This window comes from Mesoplodon bidens, assembly GCF_964165515.1.
Source record: "Mesoplodon bidens genome assembly, chromosome: 7".
Lineage (NCBI taxonomy): Eukaryota > Metazoa > Chordata > Mammalia > Artiodactyla > Ziphiidae > Mesoplodon > Mesoplodon bidens.
This window is the reverse complement of record NC_138164.1, coordinates 115,974,784-115,993,967: the sequence shown is the minus strand read 5'-3', so window position 1 is coordinate 115,993,967 and position 19,184 is coordinate 115,974,784. Positions and strand designations below refer to the sequence as shown.

At 46.2% G+C, this 19,184-nt stretch overlaps 1 protein-coding gene across 2 annotated transcripts in view; it reads left to right on the top strand.

The window, feature by feature from the left end:
- The window catches only part of AP2A2 (adaptor related protein complex 2 subunit alpha 2), a 66,162-nt gene that overhangs the window by 9,531 nt on the left and 37,447 nt on the right, over positions 1-19,184 (top strand). For both annotated transcript variants that reach the window (XM_081239571.1, XM_081239570.1), the window contains exon 2: positions 17,986-18,054. In XM_081239571.1, coding sequence (XP_081095697.1) covers positions 17,986-18,054 — 69 coding nt within the window. The remainder of the gene's footprint in view (positions 1-17,985; positions 18,055-19,184) is intronic.

Below are 19,184 nucleotides of genomic sequence, written 5' to 3'. Positions count from 1 at the left end.
TTTTCCGTTATGGTTTGTTACAGGATATTGAATATAGTTCCCTGGGCTCTACAGTAGGCCCTTGGTGTTTATTCATTCTACATATAATAGTTTGTATCTGCTAATCCCAAACTCCCAATCCATCCCTCCCCAACCCCCTGCCCCTTGGCAACCACAAGTCTGTTCTTTTTGTGACTCTGTTTCGTAAATAAATTCATTTGTGTCGTATTTTAGGTTCCAGATATAAGTGATATCATTCAGTATTTGTCTTTCTCTTTTTTTTTTTTTTTTGTGGTACGCAGGCCTCTCACTGTTGTGGCCTCTCCTGTTGCAGAGCACAGGCTCCAGACGCGCAGGCTCGGCGGCCATGGCTCACGGGCCCAGCCGTTCCGCGGCATGTGGGATCTTCCCGGACCGGGGCACAAACCCGCGTCCCCTGCATCGGCAGGCGGACTCTCAACCACTGCGCTACCAGGGAAGCCCCTGTCTTTCTCTTTTTATTTCACTTAGTATGATAATCTCTAGTTGCATTCATGTTGCTGCAAATGACATTATTTCATTCTTTTTTATAGCTGAGTAGTATTCCATTGTGTGTATGTATACACACCATCTTCTTTATCTAATGGGTCAACTCTTAATTTGGTGTTAGCTCTTGCCCTTTTTTTTTTTTTTGGCTGGGCCACGCGGTTTATGGGATCTTAGTTCCCCAACCAGGGATTGAACCCAGGCCCTCTGCAGTAAGAACATAGAGTCCTAACCACTGGACCACCAGGGAAGTCCCTGACTTTGCTTACCTTTTAACGCACCCATTGCTCTTCAGCCCCAAGCTTTCGGACATGACTGTAAGATCCTCCTTAATGTGACTGAACACAGCAGGTGGCCTCTCAGCACCTCCTTCCCCTGGTGGGAACGCCCTTCCTGAGTGGTCAGTTCTGTTGTCTTCTGGACAGGTCGTTGTTGCGCACACCGTCCTCCGGGGACTTCCCTTCACATAGTCCTGAGGGTTTTGTCTCTGGCTGAACTCCTGTTTTTTGAAGTCTGCCTGTCTGTCCTCTGGGCTTGTGCTGGTTTGCACTCGATTTGGTGGTGCACATCTTTTGTGCACGTGACACAGTGCATAGGAGGTAAAATGGTTTTGAGGTTTTGCATTTTTGAAAAAAACAAAAGCATTTTTTACCTTCATACTTAATTAAGAATTTGGCTTGGGTAGAATTCTAGACTGGAAATAACTTTTCCTCAGTTTTTTTTTTTTTTTTGCGGTACGCGGCCTCTTACTGTCCGGAGCACAGGCTCCGGACGCACAGGCTCAGTGGCCATGGCTCACGGGCCCAGCCGCTCCGCGGCATGTGGGATCTTCCTGGACCGGGGCACGAACCCGCGTCCCCTGCATCGGCAGGTGGACTCTCAACCACTGCGCCACCAGGGAAGCCCTTTTCCTCAGTTTTGAAAGCATGGCTCTACTCTTAGTTCCTAGTGGTTTGAAATGTTCACATGCTGTGTCCAGGTGTGGCCTTCAGTGGATTTACTCATTCTGGAAATTCATGTCCTTTGGGTTTGGGGAAATGTTTTTGTTTTATTTCTTTGATAATTTCTTTTCACTTTCTCCTTTTTCAATAATCCTCTAATAATAGTTGAAATGTGGACCTCTTGGCTTACATTTTCTTACTCTTTTATCTCTCATCTTCCATTTCTTTGTCTTTGTGGTATTCTGTTTTCTGTGACTCTAGCCCTTTTGAATTTTTCTTTCTCCTATCACTTTTACAATTTGAGGGCTTTCTTTTTTTTTTTTTTTTTTTTTTTGAAAAGGATTCAGCTTTTTTTTTTTTTAGCAGATATTCATTTTTATTTATTTATTTATTTTTGCTGTGTTGGGTCGTCATTTCTGTGCGCGGGCTTTCTCTAGTTGCGGCGAGCGGGGGCCACCCTTCATCGCGGTGCACGGGCCTCTCACTGTCACGGCCTCTCTTGTGCAGAGCGCAGGCTCCAGACACACAGGCTCAGTAGTTGTGGCTCACGGGCCCAGTTGCTCCGCGGCATGTGGGATCTCCCCAAACCAGGGCTCGAACCCGTATCCCCTGCATCGGCAGGCAGATTCTCAACCACTGTGCCACCAGGGGAGCCCAGCTTTCTTTTTTTTATTGAACTATAGCTGATTTACAATGTTGTACTAGTTTCTGGTGTACAGCAAAGTGATTCAGTTATACACATATATTCTTTTTTTTTTTTTTTTTTTTTTTTCCATTTTTTTTTTAAGTTTATTTATTTATTTTTTTAATTAGTTTCTGCTTTATAACAAAGTGAATCAGTCATACATATACATCTGTTCCCACATCCCTTCCCTCATGCATCTCCCTCCCTCCCACCCTCCCCATCCCACCCCTCCAGGCGGTCACAAAGCACCGAGCTGATCTCCCTGTGCTCTGCGGCTGCTTCCCACTATCTATCTACCTTACGTTTGGTAGTGTATACACGTCCATGCCTCTCTTTCGCCTTGTCACAGCCCACCCTTCCCCCTCCCCATATCCTCAAGTCCATTCTCAAGTAGGTCTGCGTCTTCATTCCCGTTTTGCCCCTAGGTTCTTCATGACATTTTTTTTTAAAATTCCGTATATATGTGTTAGCATACGGTATTTGTCTTTCTCTTTCTGACTAACTTCACTCTGTATGACAGACTCTAGGTCTATCCACCTCATTACAAATAGCTCAGTTTCGTTTCTTTTTATGGCTGAGTAATATTCCATTGTATATATGTGCCACATCTTCTTTATCCATTCATCCGATGATGGACACTTAGGTTGTTTCCAGCTCATATTCTTTTTCATATTTTTCTCTATCATGGGTTATTACAAGATATTGAATATAGTTCCCTGTGCTATACAGTAGGACCTTGTTGCTTATCTATTTTGTATACAGTAGTTTGTGTCTGCTAATCCCAAACTCCTAATTTATCCCCCCCCCTTCCTGCCCTTCCCCTTTGGTAATTGTAAGTCTGTTCTCTATGTCTGTGAGTCTGTTTTTTTTTTTTTTTTGTAAATAAGTTCATTTGTATCATATTTTAGATTCCACATATAAGTGATACCATGTGATATTTGTCTTTCTCTGTCTGACTTACTTCACTTAGTATGATCATCTCTAAGTCTGTCCATGTTGTTGCAAATGGCATTATTTCACTCTTTTTCATGGCTGACTAGTATTCCATTGTATATATGTACCATATGTATACCCATACCTCTGTCGATGGACACTTAGGTTATTTCCATGTCTTGGCTATTGTAAACAGAGCTGCTGTGAACATTGGGGTGCATGTGTCTTTTTTTTTTTTTTTTTTTGTGGTACGCGGGCCTCTCACTGTTGTGGCCTCTCCCATTGCGGAGCACAGGCTCCGGACGCACAGGCTCAGCGGCCATGGCTCACGGGCCCAACCGCTCCGCAGCATGTGGGATCTTCCCGGACCGGGGCACAAACCTGTGTCCCCTGCATCGGCAGGTGGACTCTCAACCACTGCGCCACCAGGGAAGCCCCACATGTGTCTTTTTGAATTAGAGTTTTCTCTGGGTATATGCCCAGGAGTACGATTGCTGGGTCATGTGATAGCTGTTCTCTATAGTGGCTGCACCCATTTACATTCCCATCAGCAATGGAAGAGGGTTCCCTTTGCTCCATATATTTTTTTTTTTTTGACCCCACGTGTGGCATGTGGGATCTTAATTCCTCTACCGGGGGACCAGGTATTGAACCTGTGCTCCCTGCATTGGAAGTGTGGAGTTTTAACCACCGGACCGCCAGGGAAGTCCCCCTTTTCTCCACATTTTGAGGGCTTTCTCTCTCTTTTTTTTTTTAATTGAAGTGTAGTTGATTTACAATGTTGTGTTAGTTTCAGGTGTACAGCAAAGTGATTTAATTATACATACATATGTATCTATTTTTTAAAAGATTCTTTTTCTTATGGGTTATTGCAAAATATTGAGTAAAGTTCCCTGTGCTATGCAGTAGGTCCTTGTTGGTTATCTATTTTGTATATAGTAGTGTGTATATGTTAATCCCAAACTCCTAATTTATCCCTCCCTGCCCCCCTGAGGGCTTTATTATTGTCTGAGTGCTCCTTTTTTGGTGGCATCTGGTTCTTAAAGCTGTATTTTCTTTTATTTATGTAAGAATATTGATTGTTTTGGAGTTTCCTTCTCTACATAGCCTCTTTACTCTGAAATCTTTTTCTGTAGGTTTGTTTTGGTCTCTGGCTCATGCTGTGAGACCATCCTGGATGCCTGGTGGTCAGTGTCTGTCCACTCACGTGGACCAGTGTCAGCCAGCATGGGTAGGGCTTTGGTGGAGGCCTCACTGTGTGGTGATGGGTGAGGGGTCTCTGTTTCACGGAGGGAAGCTGTGTGTCAGACGTGTTCTTCAGAAGAAGTTCCAGGCTCCTCTCCTGCTCGGTGGGGTAAGTGAGTGTGGGGAGTCTGGCTGCCGTTGTCTGGGTGTGGGTGTCTCACCATTCAGGGAGTCTGTCGCTCACTTGTGTTTTTCTGAGTGTGGAGCCTCACCCTAGCACGTGGTGGTGTCACCAGTCCTAGAGCTCCCGTGTCCCTGCTTTTCCAGAGAGTAGGCCTGTTGTCTTCGGCTGGGATTAGGGGTCCAGGTGGCCTGGCTCTGGGGTCTGGTGGAGGGGCCTGCGGCTCCTTATGTAGACTTCCATCTTGTCTTCCTGATAGCCACCTCCTGAGGCACCCTGCGTCAGGTTCTGTGACAGACAAGGTTCGCTTTTTACTGGTTCTCCCTCTTGCGGGCGGCTGGGTCCCTGTTTGCTCTGTCAGGCTGAGTCAGTTAACCACTTGGCCATTTCCTTCCAGTGTCCACAGCTGTTGGGGTGACTGCTCTTGCGCTCTTGTCATACAGTTTTCTCCTTTTAAATAAGTTTTTGACTAATTTTATATGACACACACACACACACACACACACACACACACAGAGCCATGCAGACCTTCATAACCTTTGGATTTATACTACTTTGGATTAACCACTCCTTGAGGGAAGGTCTTGGGAGAGAATAGTTTGACTTTCTGCACTTTTACCTTCTACTTCCTAAGTGGAGCAATAATACCTTTTATTATTAAATTAATTTGGGTGGGTGGTTCTCACTATGCAGCTTGTTTGGCACGAGTTTCTAAGCAGAACTTTAAAGAGAACATGTGACTCTGTGGCACTTACTTCTTACTTGAGGAAGGCAAGCAGGGTGGGCCTTGTTCTCCGCTAACAGAACACTGCAGGCTGTACTTCTGCACACCTACTTCTTATGGTTCAGTTTATAAGGCTCTGAGGCCCAGAAATCAAAGCAGGGGAGATAGGCGTCTCATAGGATTTTGTTTCATAGACACGGTCTGTGTTAATGAGGCAGTTTCTTCCCGGTAGTGGAATATAGTAAATGGAAATTGTTTTTTGTGGTGAGGTCAGTGGATTCTATTATGGGTAATGATGAGTCAATCCAGGAGAGTTTGGATACCTAACTTTTCCAAAGAGTTACTTTAAACCCTGAACTGAAACTTTTAAAAACAGAAATATTTTTAGAATATACTTTATCATGATGGAGGATGAAAGGGAGACTACCTTAGGTAGGGTATTCATAAAGGGCCTCTCTGAGGACGCAGTATGTGAGCTGGGTCCTGAGGGGCAAAGGGCTTGGGGTAGTCTAGGGCTAGTTCTGCTTCAGGACCTGAAAGCCAAGTGCAGCTGGAGCATCATGAGTGAGAGGGAGAGGAGCAGAAAGGAGCCAGATTGCTGGGCCTTGGAGGCCCTTCCCTGGCGGGAAATCTGAGTTCCTCTTAGGTGTCCTGGAGGAGGCTGCTGAAGAGAATCAGGTGAGTGACAGGTATACCTATACATGAAGATCACCCTGGCTTCTGTGAGGAAATAGATTGGAGGAGGCCAGAGTGGAAGGTGGAAGTTGTTACAGTCCATACAAGAGATGTTGGTGGCAGGGGAGATGGTGAGAACAGTGTATTTTTCTGGAGGAAAAATGGACAAGACTCCCTGATGGATGGATGTGAGGGAGAGGGAGGGCCTCAAGAGAGAGTTTTCTGTTGGAGATGAAAACATCACCCGCATTGGTGGCAATTCTGGTGCTCAGTAAGTATTAGTTGTTTCCTAGCTCAACTGCTTAAAAGCTCTTGGGGCAGTTTTTAGCACAAGTACTCAGATGTCTGGTGCTGTCATTGAGCACACACTCTATACTGGGTGTGCATTCCTCACCAGATATCTGTTGAGCACCTATTAAATGCCAGGGACTATAGTGGTGAATAAAACACACAGAACTACCTACTCCTATGGAGCTTACATTCTAGTGGATGGAGATAGAAAATAAAAAGAAAATCGTATCGTATGTTAGAAGACAATAAGTATAAGAGAGAAAAATTAAGGAGAGAAGGTGATGGGGGACATGGGGCTGTGGGTTTTCAACTTCAAATAGGGTGACCAGGATTGGTCTTGCTTTAAAGGTAACAGCTGAGCAAAAGACTTGAAGGCACTGGGTCACGTAGAAATTGGGGGGGGGGTACATCTTAGATAGAGGGAACAGCAGGTACAAAGGCCTTCATTTTGGGGGGAGAGATAACCAGTGTGTGGAGGAAATAGTAGGAGGCCGTGTGTCTGCAATAGGGAGCCAAGAAGGAGGTTAGGTAGAAGGTTAGGTGGGGGTACTGAAGGTGGGGAGACAGGGGTCACAGGGCCTGTGTAGAGCATTGTAAAGCTCGTTGCTGTCTTCTTCTCACATGCTAAACACTGAAGATAATGAGACATGATCTCTCTCTGCAGAGTAGCTCAAGCCCTTGTAATGCAGAGTGGTAAGTGTGTGGTGAAAATGAGGGATGGTCAGCTCAGCAGGACGAGCTGCAGATGGTCAGGAGAGGGTGGTCAGGCATGGTAACATGGGGTAACGCCTGGGTCAGGCCTTGCCGAGCTGACAGGGCATTGGGGGATGATCCATGAAAGGGGGGCGCACCATGCATCACACTGCAGCGTGACATGAGTGGCAGTGGGACACATTCAAGGAGTTGTGGGTGGTTCCTGGAATGAGTAGTGCCTGGTGGGTCGCGGGGTGTGGCAGGAGAACAAGGTGGGAGGAGCAGGTCATAGCCAGATCATGGGGAACTTCCTCTGTGGGACGTGGGCCATGGACATATCTTAAACAGGAGAGTGACACTATACAATTTATTTTTTTATTAGTAGAATAGTAATTTTGAATGCGAAGGATGGATTTTAGACTAGGTTTAAAGGCAGGAAAGCCAGTTAGGAAAAGATTGATTGCTCTGGTCTAGAGGAGATAGCAAGGGTCTGAGTCAAGGCAGTAGGAGTGGAAAGGTAGGGGTGGATTTTGGAGATACAGAAATCAGAATTGACAGGAGGGGCGAATGGGTAAAGTACTCTTTACTCATAGTAGCTTTGACTGTATAGCAGAAACTCCATTTAGTAAGAATGGTGGAGTGAGGATCTCTGTAAATCTACTCCTCCATAAAAGCAGTGAAAACACTGGTAACAATGGTCAAAATAAACTTCGTTGGAACTCTGGAAATGAACCAGAAATTGACATAATCTCAGGAAGATTTATTCAAGAAAAACTGCTGGGCTTCCCTGGTGGCGCAATGGTTGAGAGTCTGCCCGCCGATGCAGGGGACACGGGTTCGTGCCCCCGTCCGGGAAGATCCCACATGCCGCGGAGCGGCTGGGCCCGTAAGCCATGGCCCCGCTGAGCCTGAGCGTCCGGGGCCTGTGCCCCGCAACGGGAGAGGCCACAACAATGAGAGGCCCGCGCACCGCAAAAAAAAAAAAAAAAAAAAAGAAAAACTGCTGAACCTCCAACTTGACCTACTGTCATTCTCCTCTCCCATGGTCTGTGGTAGCATTGAAAGCCATCAGCCTTGCAGCCATGGTAACTGTGAAAACCAGCAGCCTTGCAGCCATTGGAAGGGACAGATGAGATTTGGAGCCCCTCAAAAGTCCTCTTCTCAGAGTGTTGTTACTCTTTGACTGGCCTTGCAGCTTTCTGGAAAAGCCCCATTTGCAGAGCTGTCATTATTTGATCTCACTCACTGGGAAGAGCCCTACCCTTAGTGTCTTTGTGGCAGACGATCAGTGGCAGTTAATATCACAGTTGGGGGCAAACAAGAGTCTGGTCAAAATCGTAGAAGAAAGGTACGAAGAATGACATGCTATCAGGGGGCTTTGAAAGGTTCTGATAGATTCCTGTGGATCTCGAGGGCTGCACAGAGGCAGGACTGTGTATTTGCCTAGGAAAGACTTGAGAGGGCCCTGGTCTCTCACCTCTGTCTAATCTGGAGTCCCTCCACGAATAAGAAGTGAAGGCAAAGGCAGAGTTATAGCTCCCTGAGTACCGAAGGTGTGCCTCAGCACTCGCACAGTTTCTGGGCAGTGTCTGGGACACTTATTAGTGCAACACATTTAAAGAAATTCCTGACCAGTCATTAACTGACCACTAAGCTAAGTGAGCAAAGACTTATAGTAACTGTAAACTATAGGGAATTGTAGACTTTACAGAACTAGTTTAGTAAAGTCACTAAACAAATAACTATAGCAATAACAGTCCCTGGGAAAGGGGACAGTCTGAATTCCAGGGTTGCCACGGTGTATTACCTGAAATACTAGTTTTCAGTAAGAACTTACGAGATGCACAAAGGAACAGGAAAATATGACCTATACACAGGAAAAAAGTAGTCAATAGAAACTATCCTTGAAAGGGTCCAGATGTTGGACTTAATAATACTAGACAAGGACTTTAAATTGGCTACTATAAATATGTTCTAAGAACTAAAAGAAACTATGTCTAAATAATTAATGTATGAGAATATCTCACCAAGTAGAAGCTATCAATAAAAAGGTAGAAATTATTTTTAAAAAACCACCAAATAGAAATTCTGGAGTTGAAAATACAATAACTATGAAAAAATGAAAAATTCACTAGAGGGGCTCAGCAGTAGAGTTGAACTGATAGAAGAAAGAAATCAGTGAATTTGGGAATAGGTTTGTTAATATAATTAAATTAAGATCTCTATTAAGGTAAGTACAGATCCAATCTGAGGAACAGAAAGTAAAAAGAATGAAGAAAAATGAACAGAGCCTCGGAGACCTGTGGAACACCATCAAGTATACTGATAAACCCGTAACTGGAGTCCCATAAAGAAAGAAGAAGGAGAAAGATGCAGAAAGAATATTTGAAGACATAAACTCCCCAGATTTGGTGACAAACATTAAGCTACATATCCTAGATGACTTCCAAATAGGATACACTCAAGGAGATCAATACTTAGACACATCATAGTCAAACTGTTGAAAGACAAAGGAAAAAATTTTTTTTTCTTTTTGGGCGCGCCACACGGCTTGCAGGATGTTAGTTCCCTGACCAGGGATTGAACCCAGGCCACGGCAGTGAAGGCACCAAGTCCTAACCACTGGACTGCCAGGGAATTCCCTAAAATTAAGTTTGTATCAAGCTAGATTGTTTTAAGTTAAGTGTTGATTATAATCCCCAGGCAATTACTGGGAAAGTAACTAAAAAGAAAAATAAAAGAAACAAGTGAATTGAAATGGTGCACTGAAAAATAGTTCTTAATGCAAAAGAAGACAATGATGGAAGAATGCAGGAACATGACAGAAGACATATAGAAAACAGCAAAATGGCAGATGTAAGCCCTACCTTATCAGAAACTATCTTAAATGTAAATCAATTAAAACCTCAAATTAAAAGGCAGGATTGGCAGAATGGGTTAAAAAAAACCATGATCCAACTAAATGCTTTCTTCGAAAGACACTATAGATTAAAAGATACAAACAAAAGATACTAGTGAAAGGAAGAAAAATGATGTGCCTTGCAAATAGTAACCAGAAGAGAGGCGGAGTGACTATACGAGTATCAGACAAAATAGACTTTAAGACAAAAGATGTTATTAGAGTTATAGAACATTTCACTGTGGTAAAGCGTCAGGCCCTCAAGAAGATATCAATTCTTTCATTTCTTTCTTTCTTTCTTTTTTTTTTTTTTTTTTTTGCCCGAGCCTCAAGGCTTGTGGGATCTTAGTTTCCCGACCAGGGATTGAATCCGGGCCCATGACAGTGAAAGCGCCGAGTCCTAACCACTGGACTACCAGGGAATTCCCAATTCTGAACATATTCATACCTAATAACAGAGCTCAAAATACATGAAGCAAAATACATGAAGAGGGACTTCCCTGGTGGCGCAGTGGTTAAGAATCCATCCGCCAATGCAGGGGACACGGGTTCAAACCCTGGTCCAAGAAGATCCCACATGCTGCAGAGCAACTAAGCCCGTGCGCCACAACTACTGAGCCTGCGCTCTAGAGCCCGCAAGCCACAACTGCTGAGCCTGTGTGCCGCAACTACTGAAGCCCGCGTGCCTAGAGCCCACGCTCTGCAAGAAGAGAAGCCACCGCAGTGAGAAGCCCGTGCACCGAAATGAAGAGTAGTCCCCGCTCGCTGCAACTAGAGAAAGCCCTGCGCACAGCGACGAAGACTCCAATGCAGCCAAAAATAAATAAATAAATAAAAATAAATTTTAAAAAATACATGAAGAATTGAACGGAGAAATAGACACTTCAACAATAATAATTGGAGACTTCAATACCCTGCTTTCAGTAAGAGATACAAGTAGACAGAAAATCAGCAATGAATAGAAGACTTGAACAACACTAAGTCAACTAGACCTAACAGACATCTATAGACTGCTTCACCCAACAAGTGCAGAATATACACGTTTTTCTCAAGTGCATACGGAATATTCTTCAGAATAGACTGTATGTTAAGCCATAAGAAAAAAGCCTCAGTAAATTTAAAAAGATTGAAATCATATGAAGTGTGTTCGCCTACCACAATGGAATGAAGTTAGAAATCCATATAACAGGAGGAAATTTGGGAAATTCACAAATATGTGGAAATCAAACACCCTCCTAAATAACCAGTGGGTCAAAAAAGAAAACACAAGGGAGATTAAAAAAAATAAGTGAAAATAAAATCACAACACACCAGGGACTTCCCTGGCGGTCCAGTGGTTAGGACTCTGCACTTTCACTGCTAAGGGCCCGGGTTCGATCCCTGGTCAGGGAACTAAGATCCCTGCAAGCTGTGTGGTGCAGTCAAAAAAAAAAAACAAAAAAAACAAACCAAACAACCCACAGTGACAGACCACTTCACACACACTAACTAGGATGGCTAGAGTAAAAGTGATGGACAATAGCAAGTGGAGAAATTGGAACCCCCGCTCTTTTATAGTGGTGATGTAAATGGTGCTGCCTTTTGGGAAAACATCTTGTCAGTTCCTCACAGTGTTAAGCATAGAACTGTCATACGACCCAGCACTTCTGCTCCTAGGTGTTCACTCGAGAGCACTGAAAATGTACGTTCACACAGAAACTCGTACACGAATGTTCATAGCAACATTATTCATAAAAGCCAAGAAGTGGTAACAAGCCCCCAGTTCATCAAGTGATGAACAGATAACAACATATGGTGTATCCATATAATGGGATATTATTCAACAGAGAAAAGGGATGAGGTACTGATTCATGCTACCTTGAAAACAATCACTGGGATTTCCCTGGTGGTCCAGTGGTTAAGACTCTGAGCTCCCAATGCAGGGGGCCCGGGCTCGATCCCTGATCAGGGAACTAGATCCCACATGCCGCAACTGATGATCCTGCATGCCACAACTAAAGATCCCACACACGGCAACGAAGATCCCAAATGCCGCAACTAAGACCCCGTGCAGCCAAATAAATAAATAAATATTTAAAAAAAATCATGCTATCTTTTGTAAGTGGTGAAAGAAGCCAATCACAAAAGAACATATAAAGATTGTATTTATATGAAATGTTTAGAGGAGGTAAGTTTGTGGACTTGGAAAGGAGATTAGGGGCTGAGGAGGGAGGTGTTGGTGAATGACTGCTGTTGGGTGTGGTGTTTCTTTTGGGGGAGATGAAAATTTTCCAGAATTAGATAGTGGTGATGGATACAGAACTCTGAATATACTCAAAGTCATTGAGTTACATGCTTTAAATGAGTGAATTGTTTGATACGTGAATTATATCACACTAAAACTGTTAAAATAAGGTATACCTGTTAACATTTGTCAGGGTCAAACGTGGTTTTATCTTCTGTGGCATAGCAACTTTTTCTTCTTTGAAATCTTTTGTTCCAGTCTGCTGTTGTTGAGGCTTTCTGTTCGGAGGCCCATCCTTCCTGTGCACAAATAAAGAGAAAACATAGAGAATAGTCCTGATGATGTTCATGACAGCCTCCCGTGGGCAGGCTGCTCTGTGTGTGCTTTTTTTTTTTTTGCAGTACGTGGGCCTCTCACTGTTGTGGCCTCTCCCGTTGCGGAGCACAGGCTCCGGACGCACAGGCTCAGCGGCCATGGCTCACGGGCCCAGCCGCTCTGCGGCATGTGGGATCTTCCCGGACCGGGGCACAAACCCGTGTCCCCTGCATCGGCAGGCGGACTCTCAACCACTGCACCACCAGGGAAGCCCCTGTGTGTGCTTTTTGATGGTCGTCTGTGCAGCCCTCATCACAGCACTTTGTGGTGCCTCATGTGAAGAAGGAGAACTGAGGCTCAGCGAGGTTAGGTTGCTGGCCTGGGGACATGGAGTGGCATTCCAGGGCAGGCTTGCTTCCAGAGGTCGCTCTGCTTCCTGCTGTGCTGACCGCCTTCAGTATCATTTTAACAGTGATACCGTCCTTCAAAAATAGGCTTTTGTGGGCTTCCCTGGTGGCGCAGTGGTTGAGAGTCCACCTGCTGGTGCAGGGGACGCGGGTTCGTGTCCCGGTCCAGAAAGATCCCACATGCCGCGGAGCAGCTGGGCCCGTGGGCCATGGCCGCTGAGCCTGTGCATCCAGAGCCTGTGCTCTGCAATGGTAGAGGCCACAACAGTGAGAGGCCCGCGTACTGCAAAAAAAAAAAGGCTTTTGTTTGCTCAATTTTGGGCTTTTGGCTTACGCAGTGAAATCATTTTATATAGAGACTAAACTTTATTTCGACCAAATTTTATTGTAAATTTCAGGCTTCCTGCCGTGCGATTTCGGCGGTTTGGCGTGTTAGTTATAATAAGCTGTGATAGGCCCCTGTGTTCTTTGTCTGGAATCAGGCTGTTCCCAGAATACTAGCACTGTCAGTTGATGAGCTCAGCCTGTAGGCAAGAAGAAATCGTCAACCAGCATGTTATTCCGGAAGAATGACCAGGGGCGGTAATTCTAGAAATCCAAGGGCTGTTTTCAAAGCTTGTTCCCGTAGAGTGCGTTCTTTGCTATTTACTGGACGCAAATTGTAGCTTGTTTTTGGGCAGTGGTTGTGGGACAGTCTAGGTTACTCATTAGCTACCAGAGCGCCGACATCCACTGTGGGAATTGCCTGTTAGAAGCTTGGTATTTTCTGTGGCTGACAGACCTGCTGCGTTTTAGGTGGAGACAGCACAGGGTGGCAGAGACCAGAACCTCTGCACTGTGAAACAGAGATCAAGCTACAGGCATGGCAAGGCTTGTCACCGCGTCCCAGCTACTCTGGCTGATGCTTTACCCTGTTAGAATGGGCTTCAGAAGTCAGGGTAGGGCAGTGACCTCTCCCGTTCTCCCAGAGCTGATTCTTCATCTAGAAAGATCGGATTTATTGCCAGATCTGCTGCCAGCAGTGTGGGGTGGCTGGGCTTCTGTCGGGAGGGAAGTGCAGCTTGAGTGAGCATGAACTGGGGGTGGGGAAGGCCCCCAGGGCCCCAGCGCATGGGTTTCTCCCAGGTGTCCTCACCACCTGGAGGAGGATGGCAGTTCGGTAAATTTTGGGCATAAGTTTGATTTGAACGCGTTGATCTGTGTGTGGTGTCAGTCCCCCATGGCCATACTCGACTTTCTTTAAAGCCTCACCTTGGACAGGAGTGTGGGAACTGGAGCAATTCCCAAGGGTGTTCCCAGGGCTGCCGCTCAGGCACAGCCTTGCCCCGTCGGGTGGAAGCAACACCACCAGCCAGCAAGGACCAGCGTTTGTGGGCCTGTGTCCTTGGCCCCCGAGGTCTTGTCTCCCTTGTGTGATGAGGGCACTCAGGCATAGTCCAGTCAGTGGACCAGGTGTCCAGCCCACACCTGAGCCTGCACGAGTCTGAGGTCTGAGGAAATCTGATTTTCTTCCTTGTATCAGCTGCTTTTTTTCCCAGATGTTCAAAAGATTTTTTTCTTCTTCTTCTTTTTTTTTTGGCTGTGCCGTGTGGCTTGTGGGATCTTAGATCCCCGTCCAGGGATTGAACCTGGACCTTGGCAGTGAGAGTGCAGAGTCCTAACCACTGGACTGCCAGGGAATTCCCAGGATTTTTTTTTTTCTTTAAAGTCCAGTAGTTTTATTAGAATATGTTTTGGTGTGTGTTATTTGGGGTCGGTATTCCCAGGTATGTGGTGTGGTTTTTTATGTGGTTTTAAATCTTTTATTTACTTTGTTTAATTTCAGGAAAGCTTTTTCAAATGGCGCGCTTTAGGCCGTTCCACTGCTCAGTTGGCTGTCTTCCTCAGGGACTCCTACTGTCCATACGCTGCATCTTTGTCCATTTTCAGTATTTGCTGCTTTCTCCTGTATCCTTTATCTCTTTATTCATTTCTTTTTGCTTTAAATAATTTTGTTTCTTTTCATCTTCTGTTTCTCTCCAGACCTCTGTTGTGTTTATTTGTTCTTCTGTTCCTTCTGTTTCTTAATTTATTTATTTTAAAAATTTATTTATTTTTGGCTGCATTGGGTCTTCGTTGCTGTGCGCGGGCTTTTTCTCTAGTTGCGGCGAGCAGGGGCTGCTCTTGTGTGCGGGCTTCTCATTGCAGTGGCTTCTCTTGTTGTGGAGCACAGGCTCTAGGCACGTGGGCTTCAGTAGTTGTGGCACACGGGCTCAGTAGTTGTGGCACGCGAGCTCAGTAGTTGTGGCTCGCAGGCTCTAGAGCACAGGCTCAGTAGTTGTGGTGCATGGGCTTAGTTGCTTTGCGGCATGTGGGATCTTCCCGGACCAGGGCTTGAACCCGTGTCCCCTGCATTGGCAGGCAGATTCTTAACGACTGAGCCACCAGGGGAGCCCTCCTTCTGTTTCTTATTCCTCATTTTTTTTTTTTTTTTGGATGTGCCACGCAACTTGTGGGATCTTAATTCTCCGACCAGGGATTGAACCTGGGCCCTTAGTAGTGAGAGCGCAGAGTCCTAACCACTGGACCACCAGGGAAGTCCCTCTTATTCTTCATTTTTGAAATGATTTTTTAAATTTCTAATTTACCTGATTTCTCTTAACTAATGTCTGAGTTTTTCTATGGATTTTTAAGTGTCTTCCCTGTTTTTCTTACTGTTTTCCAGCTTGTTTGGAGATAGAGGCTCCAGTGTTGCTCTGGTCTGTGCGCTGCCTGTCTGCTGGGTGTTGTTTTACTCTTTCTCCTCTTCCTTGTCGTCTCTGTATGGAGTGTAACTTGCTTGTCTTACGTGGAGTTCGTCCTCTGGGCTGTGGCAGGGTTGGGGGGCAAGGTCCAAGGTGGCTTTCCTGTCGCACAGACTCCCTCCTCCACCGTCTTCACCAGGCAGTGCTTCCGGGCTTTCCTGGGCCCTGTCCACTGGCCTCTGTGGCCCTCCCTGTCCCTCGTCACTGTGCCAGCCCCCGGTGCTCACGCTCCGCCCCGTGTAGTCCCCCGGGTCTGTTTGGGGCTCTCCCTTCTACTTCCCCTTGCCCAGATGTATTGCTGTGAGGTCTTGTGGCTTTTAGTCATTTCCCTTTTGAGGGAACTGTGCTCAGAGATGCGGAGTAATTTCCCCTTGGTTGCAGAGTTAATCAGAGTTTGCTTTTGTCCTTGGACCCCTGTGCCTCTCCTCTGGGGGAGCCTGACCTCCCCTGATTGAAACAAATGTGTGTGTGTTTGCTGTAAATTGGCTGATTTTGAAACAGCTTTGGCTGGAAAGCCCTAGCTTCTTGCCCCAGCCCTGGTCTTGTTGCCCGGAGGGAGTGCAGCTTATCCATTTGCTTCTTTTTCTTCTGCTGGCTACCCCTAAACTCCAAACTACATGCTTTTGGTTTTATTTTGTGATTTACCAGTCTGGGGTAATAGCTATAGATCCCCGTAGTTTGTTTAGCATGATGCCCCCATCCAGTACCTCCTAATCTTTTTATGATTTCTGCTCTGGATCTGACCCGTCTTGACTCTGCACAACACAAGTTCCTGCCACGCAGGGGTCTCTGTTTCCCTTGGGCTTGGGCAGGTAGAGCTGAGTGCGAGTACCGGAGAGCAGCACAGACACACAGGTTCCTGCACCCTTGTGAGAAGCACACGCTCACACAAATGTGTACACGCAGGCACGCACACTTGCACACACACGTGGGCCCTCCTGTGCGCCGTGCTCCGTCCACACTCAAGCCAGGCTGTGGGCAGAAGGTGCCCATGACCTTGTTTTCGTGGCCCTTTCAGTCAGGTCAGCAAAGGTGTTACTTTTTCAGGAAAACTTAAGGAAAAATTTGCCCTTAACCCGCCGCCCCGGGGCATTAGACCCACTGCTCTACACGGTGCCCCCTTTGGGTTCTCGGGGCACCTCTTCCAGATGAGGAAGCTGGCGCAGCTGGGAGCCGCCTCCCTGCAGTGCACTCAGGGCTGAGAAGGAGGGTCAGGGTCCCCTCCCGGCTGCCCCCCTGGTTCCCCAGAGCCGCCTGCCGGGCTTGTTTTGTTAAAGATCTGCAGCCCCCCCTCCCCCCCACTTGGAACGGCAGCTCCCGAGGGCAGGATGTGTTGTTTTAACCTAAGTCCTGGCACCTTGAACAGCACCTGGGGGGTAGCCTGCCTCTGTGCCCTGTCTGGGCCAGGGGCTTTCTAGGGTAGGAGTGGCTCAAAGGAGGGTTCCGTTACACTTGGGCAGATGTTAAACCCTGTTTATTAGCGAGTTAGTCATGAAAGATAACTGGTGTTGTGGGAGTGCCCTGGGGAGTGGGAGGCTGCCTCACTGCGAGCGGGAGTGATGGAGGCTGGGCGGGTGGGCAGCGAGTCTGCAGGACGGCCTGGCGAGCCCAGCGTGTGGGCACCTGTGAGGCCCTAGCCTGGCAGTGCTCCAATGTGGGCAGTTGCTGTGGCAGCCTTTCCTTCCCCTGGGAATAGAGTCACCGAGCCAGGGACTAGCCTGGGGAGGGCCTTTAATAGTGAACTTAATTCCTGCTTTCCAGAGCGATGGAAATTTACACAAGTGTGAACTTACAACTCACCTGCCCTGTGTGATGAACAGCTTCTTATATTTTTACAGTACTTGTTAAGATGTGTGGCCCTGGAAAAATCATCTCTGCTCTCTAGGCCTGTTTCCACACCTAGTCAAGGTGGACTGAAGCTGAACACACATGCCGACACTTGTTGAAGGAAGGCCGATTTAGCACTAGATGCAGGATGTAGGGGAGGTGTGACTGTCATGTATTTATTTAATGTACCTTCCATCCTTTTTTAATATATTGGATGATTCCCAGACTTCATTGAATATTATGAAAGTGGACCTATCAGATTTTGTAGGTTGGTGAATTTCATAAAGAAAAAATTTCGAAGCCTACAGTAGTTAAATCTTTATAATTTTAAAAATTATCTGTGGCAGTAAAAGTCAATTTTAGGAGTAAACTATTAGCTGCTGATGATAGCTAGCACTGCTTTGAGAGTTTCCAGGTCCAGGACAGTGGCGAAAAGGCAGAGCTAAACATGTGCTGTGGGGTGGCGACTCCCCTCTCTCCTGGGGGCTTCGTGGACTTGCCGGGCCTGATGGGGAGGGGCCGCACCAGACTGCGTCGGAGCCCGGCTTCTGCCTCACCCACCTCCTGCCTGGCTTCAGGTGGAGGCTGGTTGCTTCTTTCCTTGGGCTCCTAAGAGCCGTGATTCTGCATTTAATTCTGATGTGTCAGTTTTGTCAGGGAGTGGGTGTTTGTTTAGAGATCAGTTAAAGCAAGATGCATTTGTGTTCTCTTTTTTTAGGCAAAAGTAAAGAAGCAGAAATAAAGAGAATAAACAAAGAGCTGGCAAACATTAGATCAAAATTTAAAGGTAAGTGTTTAATCTTTGTCATGAAATGTTCTTTTGTAAATTTTATAAAGTAGGGACTTAATCTCATCTTTATTTTTTTTCGCTTCAAACCAAAGTTAAGGTCTCAGTACAGTTACTGTCCTGGCTTTGTTGGTGTTTAAAGTCAAGCCAGTGGTTATTCTGGAGTCGTTTGATGGTTTGTGTAGAATTGATCAGAGAGCGGGTCCCCTCCTGGGACCAGCCTTTTCCTGGAGCTGGAAGGACGCTTGTCTAGAGCAACTGTCTCCCCCTGGCCCCGGACTCTGCTCCTCAGGGTGCAGGAGCGCGTGAGCCAGCGGACCCGATGCAGAGTGTGCGTCTCGGGTGGGGAACTGCTCTGCATCGAAGCCTTGCATGGTCACCTGAGCTCTTCCAACGTGGACGTGTCTTCCTCTGCGTTAGTGAATAATGCACCACGTTGTCTAATCCACTCAGGGAGACAGCCTCTCTGTGAGCCAGATTTTGGGGCGGACACCTCCCCTGAGCATCCTCATTTTGAGGAATTGTCAAGTGTAGATTTTCAGTCTTGGGACATGTTTATGAAAGACTGGTTAATCCCTTAAGTCTTAATTTTTCAGTTGAGTTTTACAGATTTGAGACCTCGTTCAAGTCTCTGAGCAGACGTTAGCCACGGGAGTGGCTGAAATCGCCCAGAAAAAATGAGTAGAGGAGGGGGCCAGGACCGAGACCCAGGGAACGGGGGGCAGCAGAAGACAGGATTTCTTGGGGTGGGAGCTTTTTCAGGGTTTGAGAATGGACGTCCTGTGTGATGAGATGATGCGAACACTCATGGAATTTGAGTTGTTACTAACATATATCCCCTGCTGAGCCCTTGGAAGGTATTATGCTTTACTGTTAACCAGGCCCAGGGATCCGCTAAGAAGGTCTGTGAAACTCTGAAATTGTATGTGAAATGGTTTGGTTATATGTATTTGTGTGTGTGTGTGTGTGTGTGTGTGTGTGTGTGTGTATGTGAGGGGTGGTCTATAACTTTCATTGCTTAAAAAAATTTTTTTAATTTAGACTTAATTTTTTGTAGAGCAGTTTTAGGTTCCCAGCAAAATTGAAAGGAAGGTACAGAGATTTCTTGTACCCGCCCTGTCCCCACACAT